Source organism: Hippoglossus stenolepis, chromosome 16 (assembly GCF_022539355.2).
Source record: "Hippoglossus stenolepis isolate QCI-W04-F060 chromosome 16, HSTE1.2, whole genome shotgun sequence".
In the NCBI taxonomy this organism is placed as follows: domain Eukaryota; kingdom Metazoa; phylum Chordata; class Actinopteri; order Pleuronectiformes; family Pleuronectidae; genus Hippoglossus; species Hippoglossus stenolepis.
In genome coordinates, this window is record NC_061498.1 from 10,517,717 (window position 1) to 10,545,590 (window position 27,874).

Consider the following 27,874-nt stretch of genomic DNA (forward strand, 5'->3'; position numbering starts at 1 on the left):
GAACTGAACGATGGAACAGTGCTTCTCACCTGGTATTCAATTATAAATTATTACACTATTTAGGACACAGTGCATCCTTACATCACTAACATCTCTATTAAAGTTGTTTATAAGATGTTCTGTGCAGCTTAGACACAATTTCTACCAGTTCATCTTTGATTTATGGTCATTGGAGGACAGTCATGTGTCTGTGACATCATCAAGTAAGGGACACTCAAAATCCCAATTACCCTAATCCCATTAATGCAGATCACTAGACTATCACAGTAAAGGAATAAACAGTCAAAGTAAGTGAATGACCAGGGAGCTAAAGATGAACAACACAACAACACACACGTCTGCATACAGCATTTTATGTTCAAACATTATTTTTGTTTGATAAGTCATCCACCACACAAAACAGCATACATCAGAGCTCTCCAACAATGTTAATTTATGTCCTTCCAGTAACTGGTGGCACTGGTTGTTTTATGCTATTGAGCATTTCAAAATTGGGCATAATTACAACACAGCACATTATAGTGCTGACAGTTTTGTTTCATTTGTCCTTTTTGTGCTGTCATTGCTTCACACCACAGTTATAGAGGCCTGGATTTGAAGTAAATCTCATTCTGCTGTGTTTATTTAGTCCACGGAAATATTCCCACATGCAGCTGCAGTGCAGTCTTCAAATGTAGCAAAACAGCAAACCCAGCATCTATGATTATTTGATTCATCCTTGATAAGCAGGTCAGACATTGCAATCCAGTGTAACAATAAGATCCAAGATCCAAGATCACAAATTTGTGGCTAGAAAGGGGAAAAAAATAACCAGGCCACGTCTGTTCACATCACGACTTCAATATTTGATATGGTTTTCATTGATATCTTACACAAGGCCTGATATATGAAGGAATTAAATTACCACAAAACAAAATGGACCTTTCAGAAATCAAATACGTTGATGGTTGGACTGTGAACTTGTCATTACTCAGTCATCTCACCTCAAATCAAAATACAGACCATATTGATCATATCCACGCAGGCCACCAAAATATAGGAAAAAGCACACACAAAAAACAGTCTTTGATCCATTCAGTTTAAAAGGCTCTTACATTGCTTACATTTGAGCAACAAATATCCACACATCTTGACAGCAGTAACAGTCGTGAGATGAAGCTCTCCAGGCCTTCATTCAAAACTGCATGCAGGGCTTTCAGAGCACTGCACTGGTGTGCACTGCTTATTGTCGCATATGTCCTGCTTTCATGTCTCGGACTGGGACGGCAGGGTTTTTGGTCCCGTAAACAGGATTATTCCATGAAGACAGCCGCCGTGGATTAGAACTCAGAGTCTCATACAGTGCTTCTCTGAAAAGGGATTCAGGGGGCAGCAGGTTACACCTGGAAGTCCGTCCCAAAGTGTCTGATCTGGGCGTCAGTCATAGATAGATAGGTGATCCTCATACTGGGCGAGTACTGCAAGAAAAAAGAATTGTAAAAACACAATTTAGTACTTTTGCCTTTGAAGGCATCATAAGATATCATCAAATGGAATGTTAAAATGATATTAATGTAAGCTTGGGGATCGCTTGTTTTTGATCATGAGTTGGTCTTTGATGAGGAGTCAGGGGATAAGTTGGGGGGTGGGGTCATGGAATACGTCACAGTGACACACAACAGTCTGTAGATTAAAAAGTGTCAAAGGTCAAAGGTCACACAGCTGACGTACTGTTTGGCGCAATGAAGAGGGGGTTGGGTTAGAGGTTAAACAGTCTGCACAGCAAGCAAGATAACAGAGACAAGCCCACGGCGTGTTTCAAGAAGTGAAATGGAAATGAAACCAAAGCAAGTCAGGAAGAAGTTAGACAAAAAGAAACTTACGGTTTTTAAAGGTCTGAGTCAAAGGATGAAAATGTAAAACAGTTGGTTAAAAAACACTGGTTAATATTCTGAAGTATTGAGACACTGCCAAAATAAATCCATAAGTAAAATGTGCTGCAGAGCAAATTCACAAAAAAAAAACAACAAACAAACAAACATAAGAGTACACATATTTATCTCTGTAGCTCCATACAATGTTGTATTGTTAGTTCACTGCAAATATCTTTCTCCAAAGTTTCAAGCATCTGGTACAAAAAAATAGAAAAAGAAAAAGCGGTGCCTGTTAGAAACTCAGGGAGGCAAAGTAAAATCCTAAACAATGGTCCACATTCTACCTCTCTCCCTCCCTCTCAAAAAGATGTTTCCAATCGTTGGTGTGCTGTCAGTGGAGTTCAACCAGCGAGTCAGCCATGCAAACAAAAAAACTTAATGGCAGAGAAACTTTACCTGAAAGAAACTTTAGAAGGTGGATTTTCACCAGTGTTATCTATTATTTAGCTTCAGCTCTGGAGACGCACCACACACGTATAGATGATGATAAAAAAAATAAATAAAAGCTTGATGTGAGGATGAACAAGCAGCAGTGTTCTCTTTATTCAACCCTAAATCATGGTCACTTTAAACATACGTAAATGTATGCATACGCTTTAACCATTAGAAAGAACTAGTAAAACAAACCAAGGCCATAGGGATATGAGCATACACTTGGAGCTTAGTAGTAACACTGTCTGCATACTGATATGGCAGAGCGGAAATTGAATACACTTCTGACGATGGCCAGCAGAGAGCAGTCTTCCATCACTGTAACGTCCCTCACTAAATGCTGTCAGTGTGAGGTTGTGTCCATTGGAAATGCAGTGTAATGTCCGTGGTGCTGCTTGGTGCATGTGTATGGTTAGTGTTGCAGCAGTGTTCAGGTCAGTGGTGCCATCACACTAGGGACACAAGAGCCCCGTAGGGCCAACGCACCGAGGGAGGCGGGGATCCTCTCCCTATCAGTGGCACGTTCTCGTATCGGGGGCTCCCTCCAAACAGCATGGACTGATTCCTGTAACAGAGAGGAAAACGAGGGGGTTAAGAGGTGAAAGACAGCGTTTGCAAAGACACCACCATTGTTTTTTTTAAGCTCACATGTATTCAGGGGGTGGCACGACATTAGCGGCAGCCTGCGGAGGTGGTTGGAGGCTGGACTGGCTGCCGTGGCTGCTGGTGTAGCTGCAGAAGCTGTGGATGTTGGACCTTCTGGGGTTGTAGGACATCCTCCGCGCTTGAGGGTTGAAGGGGTCCTCCTCGTCTATGTCATCGTACTCTTTGTCCCTGGGTGACGACAACGGAAACAAGAGAGTGCACGCGTTAACACTTTGCTGGAGCGCACTGCGGGTGGTATGTAATGGGATAAGGGGGTCGCTCGGTGCTGACCTGTTGCCCATTAGCGTCCACATTCGGAGAGTCGCGCACAGCATGGCAGAGAGTGCGCAGGCAGCCAGCAGAGAAAACAACGAGAGGTAGAGGAGCCCTTCCACCCCATCGTAGCACACACCCATTAGGGCATCCACATAGTCCTAGACAGACAGACACATTTTAACAGTCAGTATCCTGTGATAATATTACCTTTCCCAAAAAATCTTCTACTTTCATTTGTATATCGATTCCTCTAAACCCACAGAGATTAAATATTTAAGATGAAGTTGAAGCGACTTGAGGTTTACATGGGGACGCCACTTTTCCGGGATATTTAATTGACTTTCATAAATTTACTGGAGCCTTACTTAACCCTGCATCTGCCTGAAAACCCATTCCTTAGCCCAACAAACGCACCAACCGATTGCGCTTATGCTGAACAGATGCCGCTCATATTCATTTAAAAGATCAGACGGGACACTTGCGATCAAACGGAGACAGACGATGTTTGGATTTTGGAACACGGTCGATTAAAACGACTCGTTTAAAAGGGGAACATTGAGTCCATATCCGGTCTGTGAACAACGTTAGATGACAAGTTTGTAAACTTTATACATAAAACAAAACTGTCTTTCCATGCTGAGAGGCTCATGTCACTCTGATGACATGCATGCTACACACGCATTATTTGTTTGTTGTCCTTGTTACATCTGACTAATGAATAACAAGCTCTGAAATCAGGCTTCACTGTGCCATGTGCAATTATCGCTTGGAATTATTCTACTTGTATTTATGTAAATTACACCGACTTTATAATGCAAAGAGTATGTATTACAGGCATCGCCATTACCCAGCTGCCCTGACATTTTCTCACACCCACATGCAGTACAGACCAGCACAACTCACAGGAAAGCTCTGTTGATTTAGAAGCCGACATCTGAAAGATTCATTTCAGCACCGAGATGTCTCATTCCCCCCCACCACATGAAAAGTAGTTTGACTTTAAAGTCAGAAAAACAGGGGGGGCTGGTAGATTGATGCTGTCTTGCAGATACAGAGCGTTTTGACAATTGCAATGGTGTAATATAAACACGTCAGTCTCAGCGGAGGACTTATAGCGATAAGGTTGAGAACCAGTCAAGTTGGTTCTCTAAGTGGCTTTTGAGCTGCGCTACAAAGCAGCCCTGTTAAAAAGCATCCTGGGTGGACTCTGACCTTACCTTATGCAGCCCGCGGCAGTCAAGCAAGGCTGTCAGCTGGTGCAGACTGAACTCGGTGGAGTTCAAGAGTCGCTGGATCCCCAACAGGTCTCTCTGTATAACAAGGTATGAAAAGGGGGAAAGAATGATACACACCTCCTCGCTGTCTGGCGTAATCGTCTGTCAGGCAGCCACTTACCTCAGCGGTGGGAAAGACGGGCACGGAGAACAGCAGCAATCCCTGGATCTGGATTTGCATGGTGGTCAGAGAACGCTGGCAGAGTGTAAAAGACTGAGGGGAAAGAGAAACAGAAAAAGAAAAACATAATCACCCACCAACAACAGACGCACAGACCGTCCGCCACAAACAATGAGAGGATCATATTTAGGAGAGCATTGTTTGGGCATGTCAACAAGTAATTTGGTGTTAAGTAAGGCTTTATAATGCGCTTAACAGAGGGGACACATTTATTTCCAGACAGATAGGCCCAGATTATCTTTCACCACCAAACGTCGTGCCCCCCACCCACCCACCCAATATGAAGCACAGACAAAAGAGCAATATTTATATCAACTAGGCCATCAGGGAAACAGATTATCCTTACCTACTTAACAAGCATTATTTGAATCCCTAAATGGATACTGCAACCATAACAAAGCATGTGGGTATTCATAATTATTGGTCGTGGCTTAAGCCCATATTCATCACAGCTCGTTTAAAAAAAAAAAAAAACTGCCATTATAGTTTTAAATGTAATAAATGAGAAATGGCGGAAACACATTATAACTCATCTTGAAGTGATGCCGTACAACTGTGTGTGGTGGGAAACATTCTTCTAACTGAAAGTCCAGTTCACCCTCCGGTTCATATCACCGCGTTGGATTAAATCTTCACAAAAGCCGATGTTACTGTCGCGTTGATGAATTTGTTCACCGCACGCAGCACATTATCATCCGAAGCACCTGGTCGTGTTCCGTAAGACCTTAATTAATGCCACCATTACAGCGCCAACACCACATTGCATAGAAATCCAAACTAATTCTGAAATTCTAAAGAAACCAACACTGAGGTTGTGTGCTTGTTCAACAAGGTTACACAATAAGCATTAATCAGCTGGCCTTGAAATTACATAGTGTTAGAGATGGAGCTCTGAACTTAATTCCAGGTCTCCTCACACAGTGCAGTTTTTCATTTCTAGTTATTTTCAACGCCAATATTTATTACACCGTTAATTAACCTCTTTGGAACTTGGGAAATGTGTAAATGCATATTTGAAAAGTCAAAGAAGTGATAGGAAGATTCTATTTGAATTCAGAAGTCAATAAAAAGCACGAGCTGAGTTGTTGTGCAGGAGCCGACTTTATGCATGACATGGAGTAAATTGAATAAATAACTAAAAAGTGTTTCTAGTCAAAGCACCCTGAGGCAGAGATTATGCACAGGCTAAAAGATACGGTAACATTTTTGGAGACCCACGCATACAAAAATAGAGGAATATTCTGTGATCAAAGTTTATCACTTTAAGTAATTACTGTTTGGGGGCTCATTTTTCACAAAAGCCTATTAAGGCCCAAATGATCAAGCTGCCTAACAAGTAAAAAACCTCAAATTAAATCCAGAGCGTGGGTCTCAGTAAATAAACAGACAGTTTAGACTTTGGATATTTCGTCGATACCTGTTGGAAGGGGTTTGGTAGATTCGGACTGCAGAACAAATAATAGTGCACGACATCTAGATGGAGAGAGAGAGAGAGAGAGGGAGGGGAGGGGAGGGGGAGGCAGCGAGGGGGAACAGCAATGAGTCTTAACATTCACCAACACACTCCCCAAAGCATTTGTAAAGTCTGCTTAGAAGACATAAATTACCTGCACTGAGGGCGTCTGTGGTTTGGTTAACGATAAACTTGTCTGGAGACACACAGAAGTCACTGGTGCCCTGTGGGGGGGGGGGAACAACAACAACAACACTGTAATCTTTGCAAAGTATGCCAGGCCAAGAAAGAAGTGCAATATTTATTCAAGCCATGAACTAGATCCAATTTCTTGTGCTGCAACGTGTAAAACAGATTTTACACTGGGCAGTTATTGACAAATGCTCGGCAACACAAACTATCCAGCGTCATGAACCATGCACACAGATGCCTGGATGGACCGGAGCGTGCACAATCTCATCACACACTCACAATCTCATCACACACTCCTATACATGCAGACGGTAAAAGACATAAACATGCATGCGGAGAAATGTGCAAGCATCGCGTCTATATCCGCCCATATCCTGGCTGAAGCGTCGACATGCTCTTGAGTGCGAATGGAATCCCCTAAATGTTTTCATGCTCTTTAAATTATCCATGGAGTGCTACTAATGTGCGTGCATAAACAATTAGGGGTCAGGATCACACAGTTGTGTGTTTTCCCAGAACATGGAATGGCAATTGTCCCAAAAAAAGAAAAAGAAAAAGGGAGGCAAATATAATTTGAAAAAAAACTGAAATTTCACAATCACGTGCATAATTCATAGCTGGAGGGGGAAAACATTGATGAAAGTACAAAGGGATCAAGAAGTCTGCTGTGTTGTGGAATCACACACCGAAGCCTCAAGCCAGTTATTTTCTGATGTATTCATGTCCTATGTTTTTTTTCAAGTCAGCCCCAATCAAAAGGTATCTTCTGACAGCCTGCAATTGTAAAGCTCAGCTCGGAAGACTTTTCAGTGAGCCGAGATCTTTCTAACAAACAAATGATCAATAAAGAAACGAAGGATGCGACAAAATAAACATGGGACTGTGACTATAAAGCGAGCACAGGAAAGAATAGGCTTATCCAACCTCCATGTCGTCCCTGTTTACGCTTCTCCAAACTTACTTTCAGATTATCAACACGCCTCTGACCTGAACCGTGAACGCATTTGTTTTCAGCAAAGCCTGTACAGCAGCATGTCAGCACCGCTGCTAGATGTCACCCTTCATCTCTATCTCATTATACTACCAGGGACATTTTATTTATGCTGCAGCTCATCAAATATGTATAAATTTATGAGCATTTTCTAGGACACCGCCATCAACTGCGCTCCTCTTAAGATGCGCCGTGCGGTTGTTGAGTAATGATGTACATATGCAACAAGTGCTTGTTTTTGCATATTGCAGCACATTTAAATTCTATTACTGAAGTCGGGGCTCTTTGATAATCCACGTCTTTGATGAGTATCGGCCTACCTGTGAATAACTGGGCAGGGAGACTTATTGAGAAAATCTACCTCGGCTCAACTGTGACGTAGCGGTCACAGAGATCGGTGCTAGAGACGGACTTTAAGGTGGCGAGAGGTTAGACGTTGTAAGGCAGGGTCATGTTGTACTAGAGTGAGCTGGGATTAGCCACAGACGCTCTCCAAGATATTGGTAATCTGGCTCTGCAGTAAAGCTGAGGAGAAGGTCATCAAGACGCACAACATATGTCTGCACATGACACCCGCGTGGTTAATTTCTTGGTTCACAACATCTGTCTCGCCCCTCATTCTGCCTTCACCCTGTCACTTAAAATGGCCGTCCAGATGTCAAATCCAGTGGGATAATCCACAGATGCCAGGTCGCTCCGCGGGAGGCGAGAAGATTGAGGAGGGGGAGACGGGATGAGGGGAGGCTGTGAAGCAAGTGGTTACCCTTTCTACCCCCGACAGTGTCCCTAATACGAGCTCGAACACACTTAGCCCAGATGTGCTGAACACATGGCTCACAGAGAGGAGGAGGACTGAAAGCGAAATAAAGCTAGGGACAACGGGAAAAAAAGAAGAGATTCCGAAGAAGCCAGAGCTCGTAATTAATGCTAGGCACAGCTTAGGTTACAATGTTGAGGCCGAGGGTTGATTAACCCAAAAGGCTGGGGACTTGTAATCAGCTTTACTGCATGACCGATCATAGAGAGGCGCCTGCTGTAAACTAAACAAACACCTTTTAAGCAGGGGAGATGTCCACGGACATATTGACAGTAATACCCTCGGGAGTAATTGCATGAGGTGGGAAGCTGAATACATGAAAGGAAGAAAGAAGAGGGCTGTGGGTTGTGAGGCCTGTATCACAAAGCCACTTCATCTTAGGTCAGGCTCTCACTGGGTTATCTGGTCGCACAGATCCCAGCACCAGTCGTATAACCTGCACCAAGAAGCTGGTATCAGCCGACTCTGTTAACTCGGGGGTTTATCTATCCGGCTGTTTATTTGAAAGACGAGGAGTTGATACGGTGTGAGATGAAATGGTGACACCCATGGGACAATTTGGAAAAAGTGATATTTAACAAGGTGAAATAAAAAGAGAATATAGCTAGAATAGACCGAGAGCTGCAGAAACACAAAACAGAATATCCTCTAATTAAGGATAAAGCTATAAATAAGTGCGGCCACTATTAAGCATTTAGTGTAAAGTCGGTATTCTTTGTCTACAAAACTAATGCTCGTAAAAAAAGTTAAAATAAAAGCTTTCAGGAGAGAAGAGAAGTTACCGTCTGATAAGTTCTATCTGACACAAATGCATTAATTGTTGAGGGAACTATTTAAGTGTGCGAATGGTTATTCAACTGAGTCTTATCAATTATTCTGAGCCGCAGTGATGGGAAAACTGTGTAAAAACATCAGTGCTGTCAGGAATCCTGTGGAGAATAACAGAATCGTTGTGCAAAAAACGCAGCTATAATTGTCATTATATGGTTCTGTGGTTTGATAAACCCTCTCTTTGTTTGTCCAACCACAGCTGATCCGTGGAAAGCATGAAACAGCAAAACTGATTTATAAATATACAAATATCACTCTTTATTGTAAACTATTTTATTCATGCCGAGATGCTGTAGAGTTTGACAAGGGATCTGATTGGTTGACAGGTTTGGATCGGATTCTCTGAAGTTAACTTAAGCGATAACCAAAACACCCTGAGTTAAGATAGCTGGATAATTCGAGACACACGGATCCCATTTCTTCACATCCAATGGACACATCAAACATTCATAAATAAGTAGCAAGCATGACACGATTTTGAAGAAACATTCTTTTCTTGTTTTCTCACCACAGCGGTAACAGTCCCTGCTCCCAGTGAGGCCCAGCTCAGGATCAGAGACAGCATTACAAAAGCCATGACGCTGGAGCATGACAGCAAACGGGGAAGAAAGAGAGGGAGAGAGAGAGAGAGAGTGACAAGGAGATACAGACAAAGACAAGGACACACGGGGGAGAGAAACAGATAAATCAGTTTGTCTTTGTGATCTTCAGCCCTTTTTCACCCAGTTAATTTGATTTATTCTTTTCAGTTTTTTGGGGCTCGGGAATTGTTCTCCTCCTGCCCGAGGACAGAGGCCGCTGCTGGTGCATCGCAGAACAGACGACACAGCTGAAATTCAATTTATTATGAGGTGATGTGAAGAGAAATTAACTCATGACTTCTTGGCGAATTCACTTGTTAGTTCTCAGCTTATGAAAAAAAAGATCCCATTCTATGTAGAAATGGTTTGGATCGAGGCAGAGAATTGGTACAACAAAGGTCTCTGGTCTCTGAAGATAATACGACTGTAAATTGACTTTTCCGTGTCTCGTCTTTTGTCATCGCAGCTCCGCTTGATTCCACCAGCAACAATTTAATTGGCCGAGCACTCTGTCAGTCACGGGCGCATTAGTTGTCAATCCCTGAGTCACTGTCAATCAAAAGCTGCCACAAGCTTTGCTTTGTCGACCTCTTGTTTCTCTCTGCCCCTTGTCTGTCTGAACTGAAGGACGGGTTCAGTGAGGTCTTAACATTGTGCATGTGGTTCATGGAAAAAATACGATTCTTCCCAACATTAAGCACAAGTGACCACTGGCCGAAGATATATGAGAAAACGCTGCGAGCGAGAGGGAGAGAAACCGAGTAAAAAGGGAAGGAATGGTCCCCAGACGGATGTGAAAAGGCTGCTGAGGCTCTGCTTCTCGACTGACTCCTCGGACCCTCTTGAAAGCACCAATAAAGAAGCCCTGAGAGCACTTAATAATTAGTTAAGGGAGCAGTCCCATCCTGCTCGGGCGATCAATAGGCATTAGTGAGGCCCATCAGAGCAGGATGGGAAAAGAGATCCTGGGCATCATCTGCTAACACTGACACGTCGGCTGCACTAAATTGGGCGATGGGATAGGAAGTCCGAACTGTGGATTTAGTCAGATATCAGTGTTGGTTTAAATTACTGGCTGTAATTTACTAAATCAAATAAACCCTATCCAATTGTTTCTGAATATTTCGGAGCTTTTAAACCTAAACTCAGTTTCTCTTGAAACTCAAGTGTTTTCTCTCCCGAAAATAAATTTGGCAATGATCAGTTGTTTTGGTAATTCTAAGCCTGATGCTACAAGATTAACTTTAATTGGATGTGGCTGAAACACAAGACAAGTCACTCGGGGAGAGGGGGAAAAAACAAGCCAGTGTCATTGTCAGTGTTATTTGAAGATGCAATGCTATCATTGGTACTGTTAATGGAGTGACCTGAAGTGTACGGTGCCAGAGAGGCTGACTGCCGCCCTGTCTGCCCGCAGTCTGTGAGCCGAGCCGAGGCCGGTGAGGACAGGAACCGACTCAGAAACAAGCTGAGAGGCAAATACGACCAGTTGATACATACGTGATAAGCAGCCATCGCGATTGCTTGGCCATCCCCAAGCACAAGGCCAGGCAGATGACCAGGTCCAGGATCAGCAGCAGCAGGTAGGTCAGCCATCTATAAAACAGGAAAACGAGAGCACCGGCATAACAACCCTGATTAATCACGTCTGCTTGCGGACAGCATACTTTATGCACAAGTACAAGCCCCAGGAAGTGCTGGCCTGACATATGTTCGCGAGTGAATGTGTGAGATCTGTGTGCTGTATATCAGCATTCTTGTCTCCTAGTTAGGGCCCATCTGTTTCAGGTAATTTCCAGCCTGTTGCCTTAATAATTCAACACCACAAATCCATAGACATGAATTTTTCAAGCTTAGAAAATGTCCTTCACAGGAATGGCCTGGACTTGAAGTGTGTGTGCGTGTGCGTGTGTGACAACCACACACACACATATGCTTATGACTCATCCTCTACAACAAGTACCAGTAGAATTGTCAATTTAATAGCAATTACTAAAAACATTGAGCTTCAGGACATCGTGCAAACAAGCAAACTCTAAAAAGATGCTGCATGTTGACACCGACTCACTGTGGTGTATCTGTAATATTGTTGTAAATATTTACACCAAGGTCACTGGAGAATATGATTCACTCATGCAATGAGAAGAAGGTAGCCTGATAGAAAATAAAATACAGCCTGGCCATTCCTCTCCTCATGGAAGACGGCACATGGTTGGAGAAACACACTTCGCCTGATTTGCATAAACAGGTCTGCAGAAATGTTGCCCAGAGCTCAGGGACAGGGATGAATTCAGAAACAGAATCGGGAAGAGAGGATACAATATTGGAAAACTGAGACCCTTGTTCGAATAACACTGGGTTGGCTGTATCATTTGCTGTTCATCAATAAAGCCCCGCCACACGTCGCTCATAGCCGCATGAAACCCAATCAAGACCCAGGAGACGGGGGGCAGAAAACACACAGTGGCAACTGTCGGCCAAAATACAGTGAGATCTGGTGTTTGGATAAAAAGAGCGCCCCCTTCGGAGTCACGTGGGAATATGGATGTGTTCAATTTATGATAAAAATAGTGAGATAACACTTATAGTCTTCTAATCTGTCTTAATTTCTATTTTCCTCTAATTTGGTATTAAAGCACAGTCACCGTCAGGTTGCAAATTTGTAACTTTACGGCTAAATTGCACAATGAAATTTTAAGTTTTATGCCCTCAAGAATAAAAGCGGCTACAGAAGCTCTTAAATTACACTCACGATTTGAAGCCGCAACAGCTTTTGATGATTCCAAAATTTGCATTTGCCCCCTGAAGCCCTGCTGGATACTCATTCGGACTACTTTATTGGTTTATTATATTTATAGGGTGTATTGAATTTGATTTTCTGGCCTCTTCACTTTTGAAAAAAAAAACATACATCATAAACACAGGGGATGGATTTCAAAATGAAAACTGCAATCAATATATGCAAGGGTTTGCCGGTAAGATTGTTTTTGCTCATTAGTCGCTCTGCCATACTTTAGATGAGCAACAAGAATAGGAGCTCAAAACGCACAGTGGGCGATAAGCTCAACTTAACAAGAGCCCAGTTCTGCAGGAGTGCAAAGGCATAAATTGCAGTTGAAAATGGCGATCAACACTGTGCAGCTACTTGCTAATTGTCTGGATATCATAACATGGTATTCAAATATGGCTCATGTAGATCATGTAGACACTGCAACCTTAGCCTTTGACAACTGAAACACGGCAACATGAGGTCACAGTGACCTTGACCTTTTGACTTCCAGGCACCAAAATCTAAACGGTTCCTCTTTGAGTTAAAGTGAATGTTTGTGCCAAATGTGAAAGGATTCCATGATGGCGTTCCAGAGACATGGGGGAAAATGTGCTTTGTGAGGCAAGCGTGACCTTGGCCTTTGACCTTTGGCCTCTAAAATCAAGTGACTCAATCCTTGAGTACAAGTGAATATTTGTACCAAATTTGTGGAAATTCCGTTAAGGCATCCTTGAGAAATCGTGTTCACGGGAATGGGACAGACAGACGGACAATCGGAAAACCTGTTTGTCGCCAGCACGGAGGCATAATAAAAACAAGGCAGCATAAATCAAACAAAGAGCACATTAAATCAATGTCGCCTTGGAAGGAGTTGTTGTTGCTTTATCTATAACCCATCAGTGAATCATGCTTTTACGACCTAGTTTCCAAATGTCAGCCTAAACAAGGACATTAAACATACCAAACACATATAAACACAGGGAAGAAACAAAACTAGAATAAAGCCTGTGGTCACGTCAGTGTCATGTCTGATTACACTATAAACTCCAAGTAATAAACTGAAAGTAAAAGTCTGATTTCAGCTTTCCTTTATCTGGCAATTAGGAACAATAGCTTTTCCGGTCTGCGTTCCTGAGGGGATATCACTAAAATCCCATCTGCTCTTTGTCTGGTCTGGATCTTGAACAGCATGTTTACTCCAGCTTCACAAACATGAAATAAAAATAATGTCAAACGCCACAGGGGAGATGCAGTGGCTCCACCTACCTGTAATACTCGACGTAGGCTGTTTGTTCAGCAACAGCTGCCAAGTCGACGTTGACTTTGCTGATGTCTGGCAGAGCGGTCAGCTCGCGGATGACGTTGTTTACCATCAGCTGCATGAAGCGCAGTGTTTTGAGATAGTCGGAGCTCGTGGAGAAGATCTCATCCAGCCGCGCCAGGTGCTGTTTGAGTCCGGTTTCCACATTGCCCATAGAACCTGCTACCTAAAGAAAATGTAATAAATACAGGTATGAGATTAAAAGGAAGAAAACAGGAAATATAAACGGTAACAGACCAAGTGAGGAGGAAGTGGGAGAGGAGTCAAAATGAAAACAAGGTCAGAGGGAAACAGGAACATCAATAAATTCATAAAAAAACGGATATTCATAAAGAGAAGATTGAAAGTATGGAGAGAGGTCAAAGAACCAAAAGGAGCAGTCCCTCGAGAAAAGATTAACTTTTCTCTTCAACCGTGTGTTTTATTCAGATAAACAATGTTAGAGTGGAATACTGATAACGACACCAGGGAGACCTGTTATCACAGGGGTGTTTGATAGTGAGAACAGAGTTGGAGGAGGCATGGTGGAGCAGAGTAAATACATTTTCCTTTTCAGTTGCAACAATAACACTGTGATGCAGTAAACGCCTGAAACCTCTCAGTATCAGCCGAGCTAGAAATAGGTACATTTTAGCTCAGTGCTGACGGGGGGAAAGAGTTTCTCTCCGCCGTAGCAACATTTGACTTGACGTACTTTAATAAATAATTTTTAAAAATACATCATTTGAACTGTGCAACAAAATTGGTCCGCCAGGGCCTTTTTGGTACAGTGATGTTATTTCTTCAAGCATTTTTTAAATGTTTCAGATCGCAAAAGTCTGCACGAGCTAAGCTAAGATGCCATGCAAGTCAATAAACCACAGTAAATGATGAAAGTATTGAAATAGTAAAGAATCCATATGTTTTTTGAACGATGTGAGTTTTTAAGAGATGCCCTCTTTTCTCTGCTCCTCTCCCCTCACTCTTTCACCGCCCGCGAGGAAATGTAATGACCTCATCGTGATGATGTAATGAGGTGAAAGACAGAGGCCTCGTCTTTCTGCTGCAAAAATAATGAAAACTTCAACAACTATGTTTTTTATTCTAGATGGATTTGAACAAGACAACACCGCTGCCATTTTGGGGAAGTCCCCTGGTGCAATTAATTGTTGTTACCACATTTTACACTGCACTTACGTAACCAAATGTAATGACATTATCACAAGTTGATTTGAATGGGCATGGGCTGTAGTTTTCCAATCCCGTTTGTAAACAAAGTGTAACCCTGCCATCAACATTAAAATGTCAAGTAGAAAGTTAGCATCTGTTAGCTTAGCGCAAAAACAGGAAGCAGGGGGAAACTAGTGTGGCTCCTTCCGACTGTCACAAAACCCTCCAGCACCTCAGGGTTCACTAATTAACCAGCTACAATTCATTTGTTTAATGAGTACAAACAGACAACAACATGAAAAAACAATTAACCGTTTTACTGAAGAGGTTTTTGTTCCTGACTTTTAATTGGTAACTTCCTTGAACCTCCGCTGTTTGCTTGTCAACTGCACATATAACCCCCCCCCCAGTAAAAACAGCAAATTGCTCTTTTAACATTTCGGCTTTATAGAGAAAACAAATGAGATATAATGTGTTGGTGAGCTTGAGACGGAGGCTAGCTGCTTCCCCCTATGTGCTAGCTAAGCTAACCAGATGTAACATTACCTTTAACGGACAAATATCAAATTGTTCTTCTCATTTACTGTCAACTATAAAGCCAAAAAGGTGAATTTCCCAAAATTAACTATTTTACTTAAGGTCAAAGATTAAATTTGTGACATTTCGGAAGTGTTTATCTACTTGCAAGACACAATAAGTGACATTATATATATAAAAAAACAAAATTTTTTACATGTTATAAAACTATGCAAATGAGGAATCTAATTTATTTTTGCTGCCATATAAACATTGTGTGTAAAAACATATTAAAGGGAATTTCTGATATCTCTTTTTATTGCTCCATATATCAAACAACACTGCCAACAGCCATAAAGAAAAATAATCAATTTTCACCATGTTTTTTCGAAATAAAATGTAATGACAAAAAAATAAGAAAACAGGCTATGAATGATAAAAAAGTATTTGAAGAAACTCCCTCTGTGAAAAACCATCTGAAAAGGAATAAAAACGAGTGCTACTGAAGTGGAGATTTCTGTCTCCTTGTTTTAGAAAATGGCTCCAGCAGACACGGTGGATGCAAATATCTCAAAATTGACTATTGCATGAAAAAAAAACAAAAAAAAACAATGCATCTGCCTGTAGTGTTACACCTCGGCAGATGACACATGCCCACCCACAGCACAATGACTGCCCTGAAACAGCGTAGGCTATTTAAGATTACACTGAGTAGGAGGCTCCACTAATTCTGACCAGCTGTTGTTTTCTGTGTTCTAATCTGCAGCACTTTCCAGCAGTCCCACTGTCTTTATCTCTCATCCTCTCTCAGTCACACACCCTTCACGTCTTTAAAAAGCGTTCTGGGTGCGACCGGCCGTCCGCACGCCACGAAAAAACTCGCCACAGAGATAAAAATGTATCTCAGTCTTCTCGACACCATAACGTTTACGACCCTCTTGATTCTACAAGGGTGGACGCGTCTGATGGTTTCTAAGAGAGAGTATCCACGTGAAGATTGAGGCGAAGATTCAGGCCCATCCTCCACTTCAACACTCCCAAGGGGGGGGAGAGTGTGTGATTGCCAGTAAACTGCACTCACTCCCCACCTCTAGGTTCATCATCTCTCACAGTTCCTGCCACAACACCCGGAATCTTATCTGCGAGCCAGCCTGCCTGAGTGTGAGAAATGGGATCCATCAGCTCGCTGCTCTGGGTGATCTGCATTTCCCTAATCTGAACCGTCCCGTCTCCCTTTAAAATGGATTAAAACTCACTTTTCCTGAAAGCGGGTCACAAGGAGGCATCCCCATATTGGACACGCCTGTTAAATAAGACTGATTGGCCCACAGCGTGCAACTTTGCAGGCGTGCAACTTAACTGTTCTGCCTGATGCCTTCAGTGTTTTTATATATCGGAGATTTATTGCATCGACCGTGACGATAAAACAATATGTGATCAAAGTGCTTTAAAGACGAGCGGGGTAAAATAGGCCGCTGACGAGTGACGTTCAAGGGAAATGATGGACGGTGCAGGAAGTGGCGTTATCGTTCTGTTTCAAGAATCACAAGACGGCTATCGCTTTCAAAGAGGAAGAGCTATATATCTAAGTGTAAACCAGGGTTATAAATGGGAGTGGATGTGCTGTGATTGCCGTGTTTTCTCATCCATTGTTTCCCGGCAGCTCTGAAGAGCTCTCAATGATACGAGCCGAACACTGGAAATGAGGCTAAAATAAAGAATGCCTGTGAACAATCGAAAGTCCCCTTCAGTAGCAAAGAGAGGATGGCCCTTGTCATCAAATCCTCCCCTCTACGACACACGAGGATCCCTTACAGTGTGTGAGGGTGCATAGTTTGTGGCGAGAAGAGCCTCAGAAAGCCATCAGCCCAGTCAAACACCTCTCACAAACCTCACAGGAGTCTCGTGAAACAGAGATTTGGTCGCCCCTTGTTTCTATTTGCTCTACCCGACAGATCTGATATCAAACCAATGTGTGAAATATCTGTAAGGCCTCAAGGTAAAGGATAATAGAAACACGCACAAAGTGGAAAGACAGGATTCAGGATTCGGTAAGACAGTTCAAATCAGGGGAGAGATTATTTTCAGTCTCGACACAGAACACAGACAAAAGCAGCTTTCGCTCCACGGGATGAACAACCGGCCAACTCATCAAATCTGTAAGTGGAGTACATTACGTCAAGCCAGGAGTTTGTGAGTGAGAAAGCCTTCGTCTCCCCCCGGGAACATCTACGTTTCTCATGCACTCCATCATGCTACAGTATCCAATCAATACCAAGAAACCACAGAGAGAGTCAGTCGCCAGGATGTGAAATCATCAAATATGGTTCTGGTTTACTTCCTGTGGGTTTTTTGAAACTTCGCAGCTTTATTGCCATGTTACGTGCACACAAAGATGAAACTAAATACAATCTAATACAACAGCCCTGAAATAATTCAAATGATTGTGAGTTTATGATCTTCAGTTTTTGGTTGTTTGTTGGATCTAAAGTATTACAGACAAACTACTGGCAAAATTCCACGGAACTTGGCGGAAAGATGCAGGGGGAACAAGAAAATTGTTAAATGTAGCTACACATCCGGATCAGGGGGCAGATACAGGACATTTTCTTTTCACTTTCTTCAATGTTGCAAGATAAGGCGTTTTTCAACATTAATAAGAATAGTTCATGGATCTTCATGTCATCTCCAATAAAAATCTGTCTCTAGTGAATTTAAATGTGGTTTCATAAGAAGACTGTCAGGCCTTGGTGGAGGTATGCAAGGTTATGTCAAACTTTATGGTCATTGGAAACACAAAGTATTTCAAAATATTTTGTGCACCACGTCATTGGAGGTAAAGTCTGAATACATCTTCCAAAATCACCACAGATGCGAATAAAAACTCAAATGAAATAAAAAACCCTTTCAAAACATTATAACCTTCAGTAAGTTGTCATCTTGCTTGGTGTGCCTAATAAATCGGTAACTGAGTGTATATGTATTAAGGTTCCTTTTATTAATCATGACTCAAATAACCCTCTCCCTGTATCACAAAAATCATCGTGTCATCTAAATGTACTAAACCTGAATATGTTATGTCACTGAGAGGGTGCACACAAATCTGTTTGTGTCCATACATTAATATGATATGCGTGCATATGAGGCCTTTAAGTGGATGTGTGATACTGATATGCACACACACACACACACACACAAACACAACCACACACACACACACACGTAGCCGCACACAGTTCAGATACTAAGGCTGAGGGAGATGGAAAGAGGAGAGGCTTAACATCCATTACTGTACTGCAGATGGGAGTTAATCCTCTTCTTCCTCATTGTGATTATTGCTTCTTGCAGGGCCTTGTTCTGACTCCCTTGCTTGCCTTCCTCTATCCAATCCCCCCCTCCCCCCTTAAGCCTTCAAATAACTTCCCTGAATGCAGGTCAGGAGTCGCATGAAAAAAAAAAATCCCTATTAACAAATCCTGAGGCAGCCGTCACCTCGATTCCTTCACTGTGACTAAAAGCGGATAGAGACCCCCTGCATTGGTGTGCTATTCTCTCAGACAGATGCACACCCCATTAATAAAGGAGAAGCCCCGGTGTCGACCAGCTGCAAATCACTGTTACCAAGCAGACTGAGATAGTAAGCCATGAAAAACACAATGCTTTGTGCCATCATGCCTAATAAAGTGTGTTGGTAATTGAAAAAAAGAACACTACGAGACGTATGAGACAACTGGTTATTCACAGCAAAACGAATGTTCATTTCTCTCACAGCTTTGACACATTCACTGCTCAGTGAACTTGAGGCGATTCAACTGTTAAATTGCAACTACTTTATGACAAAAAACTTGTGTGGTGACCACATTTAGGGCTCCGTCGTACAACTTGCAAAGGATCCTGCATTTATATCTTGAGGCAGCGGAAAGCGATCGCACTAAACAAAATAGGACAGTGAGCTGTGTACATAGGTGGGTGTACAATGCATGTACGCTCTTCTTACACACACACACACACACGCACGCACGCGCATGCTTTGACTTTTCACACGAGCAGATCTGTTTCCTTTGCAGAGAAGCATCGATCTGCAAACTCGGCCAGAATTCCACCAGGGTGCAAGCTCCCCTGTTTGTTTTTTTTAAAAGGGAACAGGAGTTGGAACTCTGTTTGGTTTATTACATCCCTGATTAATTTGAAGACATAATAAAAAAACATTTTGAACACTTGAACCATATGTTCCGCCATTGAAAAAGCAAAAAAGTGGATTTGGCTCTTCCCTTAATGCACTCGTGCCATGTGCTTCGGATCATGAAGGATGGATGATGGATGGATCAAATAGAGCCCTTAGTGTCTGTGATGATGCAACTGTCAGGATGTAGATGAGATCCTGGTGTGATTCTCTCACCAGATTATTGATGCCACCCAATGTGCGGTTGGCACTGTAGAGTGAGTAGGTCAGCTGGTACACCCCGTCGTTGGTCTCACTGTTACCATAGAAACCCACTCCTACAGCCGAACTGTGAAAAACAAAAAGGAGAGATTCAGATCAAATGAATACAAAAATGAATTCACTGTTTGTTTTATAATGCTACTTCTGGATTAGGGATTGCCGGAGGTTATTAGAAGATAATTAAGACAAATAAATCATAATTTCCCAAAGGGGAAACTTCGAGCCTTTAGGGGAGTAGAGTAGCTTGTGTATTATACCAGCAAAGGGTCTATGTTGTTTTTTATAATGTGTATTACTTTACATTCAGAGAATAAAACATGCCACTGGCAAATAGGAATTTATTAACCAATCCATGAATAAGTAAAAAAGGGAAGTAATCTGTTTTGCTTATTGTGGTTTATTTTACGTGTGGAGACTTAAGAGTTAAAAATATAAAACCTCTATTTTTCAGCTTTGGAAGTTTTGAATTTCTTATCCCACTCTTGGCTAAAACCACATCAGAATTCTGCTCCACATCTGAAAAAGTATCCGAGTGGAATACACAGAATCCCCGGTTCCCCACCTTCCTGCAGCCTTTTGTGACTGCGCCTGAGCCTCTGTAATATGGAGGATTAGTGTCCTAACCCCCCGAGTCAGTGCACTCCTGCTGCTCGCAGTCTGCAGTGACATGAGCAACGACACAATTTCATCAAACCGGACTGCGGTGAGGTCAGTCCACAAAAAAGTCGGGGGGCTAGTGACACTTTCAACCAAATTCTAGGGGCCGTTTCGGAGGAGGGAGCTCATCAATCAAACTCGGGATAGGAAAAGATCAGAGCGAGATAGTTGTTGTTGGGACACAAACACAGAAAAGGGGGTCTCCTGAGTTCTAGTTTACTCTCACAGTGATTCATAAGACTGTTAACACCATCCATCTGTGCTGCAAAAGCCCCTAAATCCCCCTGAAACAAGTTAAGACACATGGTCAGGTTAACCAGCACCTGAGACAACAACGGAAGTTCACAGAGAGGAAGTGGTGACTTGTTTTATTTTAGAAGTGAGCACATCCTGTCACTGAATGCGTATGTGCAGAGGTGTATGCTTCATATTGTGACCGCCAGCAAATGTAACCTTGTAAGCATAATTAAAATCATCGCCTGTGTCTCTTCCATTAAAGGAGTGCCCCCTCCGGGTTATGATAAGGGTCACCGGGGGGGCATGTTCTCTACAATCTGGTCCGAGTTTAAAAAAAGAAGACACAATAACAGTAAATCCTCAAAACCCCAAATGCGAGGACGTGGTCATAAAATGATTTCATTCATTTAGTTAAGAGGAAACCAAAAAATATCATTTTACGCTTTTCACGAAATTTGTGTTCCCGTGGATCTGCAGCCGCCCGCACAATGAGCTCTTCATTAACCCTGTGGCTAACCTGGTGACACGTTGGCCACAATAAAGACCCACTAATGATACAGCAACCAAATGGTAATGACACCATCATGGGGCAGCACGGCCTCAAGGGAAGCATTAGTGCCGTTTTTTTTTATTTTGTGGTTGCTGAAAAAGGCTGCAGCAGCTGGAGGAGATAACAGGAACCCGCACATTAAACAGTAGGACTCAGGATATTTAAGTGTCTTTGTTCCTCCAAGGATAGCTAACTCCACAGCACACCCTGAGATAACTGTACCTCCGTATTCAAATCGTGCTGCGAGCGGAGCCGAACAAACGGCCACACAGGGCGAACAAATAATGACAGTAAACGCCTTGATTCGGTGCAGACCATCGCACCGGTGACACACTTTAATAAATCATACCAGGGTTAAGAGAAACTGGCACTGGGACTTAGGATTTTCTGAAATTTAGATTTGATTTCAATCTTTAACCGGAATTCAACCCCAGTCGCTCTCCTGTGTTCAGAAATAATCTTCCACAGAGGTGCAGCAGCTCTAAAACCCCCCTTTATTTCCTGTTTAAAAGCTTCAGCGAAACGGAAATGTAATTCTTCTCGAGAATCTTCTCGATAAAACTATATCGGTGAACAACCAGATCTTTCAAGTACGTATCAACTCATTTCAGCTAATGAAAATCCCATGATCAAACAGGAAAGAAGGGACAAAATATGTACAATGGGTCGTTTTATTGCAAAACAGCGTCACTTCCAGTTTAGCTAGAAAATACATTACGGAAGCATCAATTCAATTAAGCTGATCCTGCTACGGCGAAAAACTTAACAACACCAGTCAAGTAACTTAGGGTTAAACATTAAAAAAACATGTCAATAGAAATAACTTTACATTATCAGAAAAGCCAAAATATTATTCTAGTGGGTACAAAGAAGAAGTATAGGAATATCTGGTTGGTTTTAAGCCACAGTATTGTCTCTTCAATGTCATTCTAGTTTCCGTAGAGATGATTCAACCAGATGCTGTTTGTAATAGTTTATAAATTGAGCTTTACGTCTATTTTAAACATCCATTGGAGTCAAGCTGCTACTGAGCTGAGATGAGCACTTTTGAGCCAAGGACAGAAACCACAGCTCCTTTGCTAAACAGCGTCATGCCCAGTCACTTAGCATCACAACAGATCTTGTGTGCTGCGGCGGTGGTTTGGGTCCGGACACAGAAAAACTAACAAAGTTAAAGCCCAACACTTAGATAAATGTCACAAGTTGAAGCAGCTCCGCGTTCGCAAATTCAATCAAGCCGCTTTGGGAGATTCGTTTGTTCCCATTTCATTTCTGCCAGGAGGATTTTCTTTTTAAAAAGTGTATTAAATCATACACACAAGTACAATTGTGTCGGAGGACATGTCGCTGGAGGTTTTATGGAACATCCTGGCTGTGGCGTGCTCTGTACAAGATACTTAGAGTAGCTGCCACGCCAGTTAGCTACACTAATTAGCTTCACTGGTGGAATCATTTAGAAAGTAAAGAATTGTAAATCGATTACGTGTGGGTGGTGGAGGTTTACATTAGCATTTTTCTTCTTACAGCCTACTACTGTCAACTTCTCTGATCCGAAGCCAGTCACGAATCTAAGCGTGGACTTACATTTTGTACGACATAAACAGCAGATTAAGCCGAGTCATTTGACTTTGCTTCGTGTTCTTTGACAATTCCATACTTGTTTAAGTAAGTCCAACCTTAGGTCATAGCTGCCTCCCACTAACAGTAAGTCAGTTATTTCTCTTTTCTGGTTCCTCTTCCTAAGAGAGGTGGAACCAATTACTGTAAACCTAACACTGCCCCAATTAAGCAACACAGTCTGCAGAACTTGAAGATAAACAAAGAAGAGCTTTCCGTCACCTCATTATGTAATAAGCCAGCTGTTGTGTAGCCGTGGGGGCATATATACATGCATTCTGTTTACTGTATCCTGGTTTATTTATTTTTCATTTATTTTTCTCTTTCGACCCAGTTCTCACAGGTTTGCGTGACTTTGGAATAAACCCTGATTTGTAACCATAACCTCGTGTCCATTATTGGAGAGAACTACATTCCACTAAGGAGGTTGTGTTTTTTCCGTATGCATTTGTTTTGTTTGTTTGTTTGTTTGTGTGTGTGTTAGCAGTACTCAAACACTACTGGACGTACTACCACAAAACATGGTGGAGGGTGAGAAAAGAACCAATTAAAATTTGGTGCGGGATCCGGATCAGGGGAAGCCTCCAGGAGTTTTTTCCACTTCACCATTGCGAGATAATTAATTGGTCTTGAGGAAAAGAATCAGGCATGTTTAGGGCACTGATATCGATAAGTGAGTGCATTTAAGGGGACTGTTGGGCCTTGGTTGATCTATGTGCTGTACTGAGTGTTACTCTAGTGTGTGTGTGTGTGTGTGTTTTAATTGCTTGCATAAAGTAAATGAGTGAATTTTTCAAAGAACTAGAATGGGACTCAGAGGAGTGTATTTCCACTGCTAAGGCCCAACACAGTCCCCTGATGAAACCACATTTCAATTCACGAGATCCAGATATGTATTTGGATCTGCCCCAAATTGCACACACTCATAAATATCAGTCCACTACACATGTCGGATGTTTTTTCATAAAGATCCATTAATTTTTCTTTGATATATCATTACAAATGTTGAAATATGCCCTATTTTGCAATGTTAAAGAAAGTGAAAAAGAAATCCTGGATCTGCACCAAAGTTTAATGGGTTCTTCCTGACCCATGCCACGTCCTTCCACCAAGGTTTTGTGATTATCCGAACAGTAGTTGCATAGTCTTGCTCACAAACACACCAACCAGCCAGAAAGCAAACATACAGGGGTAAAAACACGACCTCTTTCACGGACACAAGTATTACTCAGCTTCATGTGTATCTGAAAATAACACAATGGCGTCATTCTACCATTCAAACTCACCATATGATGAGGCCTGTGATGACAGCGGCCCAGGCGACACAGTGGTTATCGGGTCTTTTCGTGTCTTCGTCTACGTCCTTGCGGCAGCAGCACATGCAGACCAGGTACACTGCCAGAATTAGGAGGCTCAGGCCGAGACCCACAGCTCCGACACATGCTAGAAGTACCAGAGACTGAGAGAGGAGAGAGGAAAGATGCAAAACAGACAGCTGAGGTCAACAATTATAAGTACACCAAGAACTTTTTCGGCATATCATATCAACGGATATCTTTGAGGAGGCGCGAGGCTATTATGTGTGGTCTCGCTGTGTCAAGCAGCCTGACCCCCACACCCCTTAAAGTTTGACAGCCTGAGTGAAAACAACCCACCAGTATCAAACAGCACTCACGTGTGGAGATACTTTTGAGGTGAGTGTGCAGCTACCTCATCCAGTGATGGGCATTAACACTGCTGACTCCTGCCTACAGTAAAGGGAATAGAAACAGCAGCGTGGTGGTCTTGGGGGCAGAGAGCGCTCACAGAGAATCTCGATTTGTTTGCCAAGTGAAAAGTTGGGCCGCGGCTGAGAGGGAATAACAGAAAGGAGCCGAGGCTGTGGGAGGGGAGCGTCATGTGATGCACCGGCTTTCATTCAGTCTTGTGATTCCTGAGAGCACAAAATATTTAAAGCCTGAAGGATCGAGGGGAACAGAGGGACACTGATGTAGAGAACATATAAGGAAACGCTGTATTGAAACTGTCTGTAGGAGCTTCTGCACATGAAACGCTCTTAATTTTAGATTCCTCCAAGATAATAAAAAGAAAATCCCCTTAGAGCTGCTAAAACATACAGAATATTCATAATCTTCCACGGCAGAGAAAAACGGCATGATTTAATTTATTTGTTCCAGATTATACTGGGGCGGAATTCTTGGATTACAACAACCCATTTAAAATCCTGTTTTTTTCAATTGAGCAAACTTTCTTATACTTGTGGGCCACTTTTTTTACAAGTCACTTTATCTTTTCATCTTCACACCACCATCACGTGACGGATCTCCACCCGTTCATTCATTTCCTGGGTTCCAACTCGCAACATTTGAGCTTTTGTTTAGCATAAAGACTTGATTTTACTTGCAAATTATTAAGCAGTGAAGTTTTAATGCCCACTAGTTCAAAGACTGTGGTTGTTTCTGACTAAGTGGAGCTATTCCTTCGCTACGACATCTGTGACTAATTATTCTATTTGGATGACAATGACATTGTGAGTGAATTATAGATTATGTTCTTTTGCGTAGTCTAACAAAGTCCTGCATTGTTCCAACTCCGTTATGTTGTGCTGACCAATATTATCCTCTTAGTTCTTCTCATCAAGTAGGTTAGCAAGTGGCAACTATAGCTAAAAATACATAACTGTATGTTGAGGCAAATACTGAGATCAATGGTGGCCTCAAAAACTGTTTTCAATGTGAATGCGCAGAAGAAAATAAATACTAAAAAGACCGACCACAACTTGACGTAACTTTAATTGTAACTTAAAAAAACATATAGGTCAATGCAGAAGTGGTGTCACATGAGCGGCCCTACTTAAACTGGCAGCGGGGGCCAAAACCTTAATCCAATGATTGCAAATCATTGGATTTTTTTAAGGACACCACTGACACTGACACAGTGTAGAGACGCTGTGTTGAGAGTCTGGGCTGTTTCGTTTCAAATCTGTTTAGGTTTCCTGTCACTGTAGCACAGTTAAGATCCCTCATAAGCACAATACTGCAAGATTCACTCTTTCCTCCAATTTTCCACTCCATTGTTTTGTAATTAGACATGCAGGCACTTCAATTTCCAACGGCTGCATCGGCATAACGAGGCGAAGAATGCAGCAGAGGGAGGACGAAAGAGAGACAGAAAACAGCTACAGTGCCAATAGTCATTGATTTTTGATCTCCCCCCCCCCAAAAGTATGTTTGCATGAAGATCTCAGAATAAATAGTGAGGTTGAAGGGTGGAGGCCATGTCTAATTTAATTAAACAGTATACAACAAGCTTTAGGGATTGCGTCTGTGTCTGTCTGGTCTGCACTTTCCATCTTTTTCAGCGTGTCAAATTAAGAACACGAGTTATTTCTCAGCAGGGAGGATGGTGAAAATGACCTCTGAAGTCAGACATGCCCCGGGGCGAGGGGAACATGCCTGTGCCACGTGTGTATTCGCACCAGAACACATGAGCAACTAATCTCAGTCCATATTTCAGGGGATACGTTGCTGAATCTTGAAAGAAAAACTCTGAACAGAATCGATCCACAATGTTGCTCACAGAGCATTTACCGTTACTTGCTTTGTGAGATTGCAATGGGAGTGTAAGATATCGATGACATCACCGCAAGCTGCCAAACTACGCTGCTGTGATGTGGCCTGACTCGTTTAATATGGCAAGATTCTGTCTGAACACATTGTAAACCAAGGCAGAGCCAAACATAAAGAACAAAACAAACCAAAAAAAAGAGAACAAAATGAACTACATTGCATCGAAGTAGAGAGGTAACAGTGCAGTGAGGGACTTCAGATGGAAACCTATTCCATCAGAGACTTTTTTTATGAACAAATACAATAATGACTCTCATCCTGCCGCCCCCATTATTAAACATGACAGTTTTTGACATTTATATGGCCTCAAATGGCTGCGTTTACTCTGGGCAAACTATATCACTTTTATTTGTTTTATCCACTGGGGCAGTTTCTCTAGCAATCATCTCAACTTAGTTCATGGAGGAAAAAGCTCCAAATCTTCTACAGTGAATGAGTTGTATATGGTGCAAGGCTGATCATCCAGTGTGATGTATTTTATTACTGTTACTGTGGATAAGCATGGTCACATGTTGTTGGGGATAAATAATAAAGCTGAAAGTTGAAATGTATCAAAAACAAAAGAAAAGTTGTCTCTCTCAAATCATTGTGTGTGCAAACTTACATGGAATGTAAATAGAAGCCCTACGTACAGTAGCTGTTTACCACCTGGGATTTTAGCCAACTTAGTTAATACCGGTCATGTGTCATCATGTGAGAGGTGCAGTACAGTATGAGTTCTTACTTCCTGACACCAACACACCGCCTTTCATTCACAGAGACAGTTAAGATAAAAGAAAATGCTTATTTTTTCCAGTCACACACACAGCAGTTTGTCCAGAATAGTTTGTTTCTAAAAAGGTGCATTTAAATATGTTGTTGTAGACAGCAGCAATGTTTTCTTGGTTTTTTTTCTGGTGAAATTCCCTACGTGCGCCTTTACGCACAGCCACAGTTACCAACCTGCTGATAGCTCGCCTCCCCCGGTTTGAAAGTGCTGTCGACCGACTGGAAAAAGAAATTGAAGTGAGGGAAATTGTGCAGCCAGTATGTCCACCACGGAGCCACATAATCAAGCCTTGCAGTGGCCATTCCTGCTTGAAAATGCCGGACAGCAGCGACCTTTTGTTGAGACCTTGACACTCGAATATTCCCAGGTTTTGCGAAAAAGAAAGAGTAAAAAAAAAAAAAAAAGGTAAAGACGCGTCTTCTGTGGAGGTTTCAATTACCACAGAAGGTTAAAGAGGAAGTTGTTCCCTTGCCATGACAACATCCGAGCAAGGCCGACTGTTATAACTTCTCACTGCGGTTCCCATAGTTGTGCGTAAACTGCTGAGTTGCGCAACTAATGGAAACATATACAGCTTCGCTCGGTGAGGGCCAAGCGTCTGTATCCCGAGACACGGGATCGAGTGACGA

General features: G+C 42.3%; 1 protein-coding gene across 2 annotated transcripts; it reads right to left on the reverse strand.

The window, feature by feature from the left end:
- Nucleotides 1-337: 337 nt before the first annotated feature.
- Nucleotides 338-27,874, reverse strand: ttyh2l (tweety homolog 2, like). 2 transcript variants are annotated; one of them, XM_035179659.1, is made up of 15 exons: nucleotides 27,419-27,874; nucleotides 24,134-24,306; nucleotides 19,742-19,853; nucleotides 13,623-13,843; nucleotides 11,087-11,182; nucleotides 9,514-9,586; nucleotides 6,329-6,398; nucleotides 6,139-6,194; nucleotides 4,662-4,754; nucleotides 4,484-4,576; nucleotides 3,282-3,424; nucleotides 2,994-3,179; nucleotides 2,832-2,910; nucleotides 1,863-1,875; nucleotides 338-1,457 (listed from the first exon to the last, which is right to left on the reverse strand). In XM_035179659.1, the coding sequence occupies exons 1-15, from the start codon at nucleotides 27,545-27,547 to the stop codon at nucleotides 1,417-1,419; spliced, it is 1,578 nt and encodes a 525-aa protein (XP_035035550.1). In that variant the 5' UTR covers nucleotides 27,548-27,874; the 3' UTR covers nucleotides 338-1,416. The 2 variants fall into 2 exon arrangements, with proteins under 2 accessions (XP_035035550.1, XP_035035549.1); XM_035179658.1 differs by lacking the exon at nucleotides 1,863-1,875.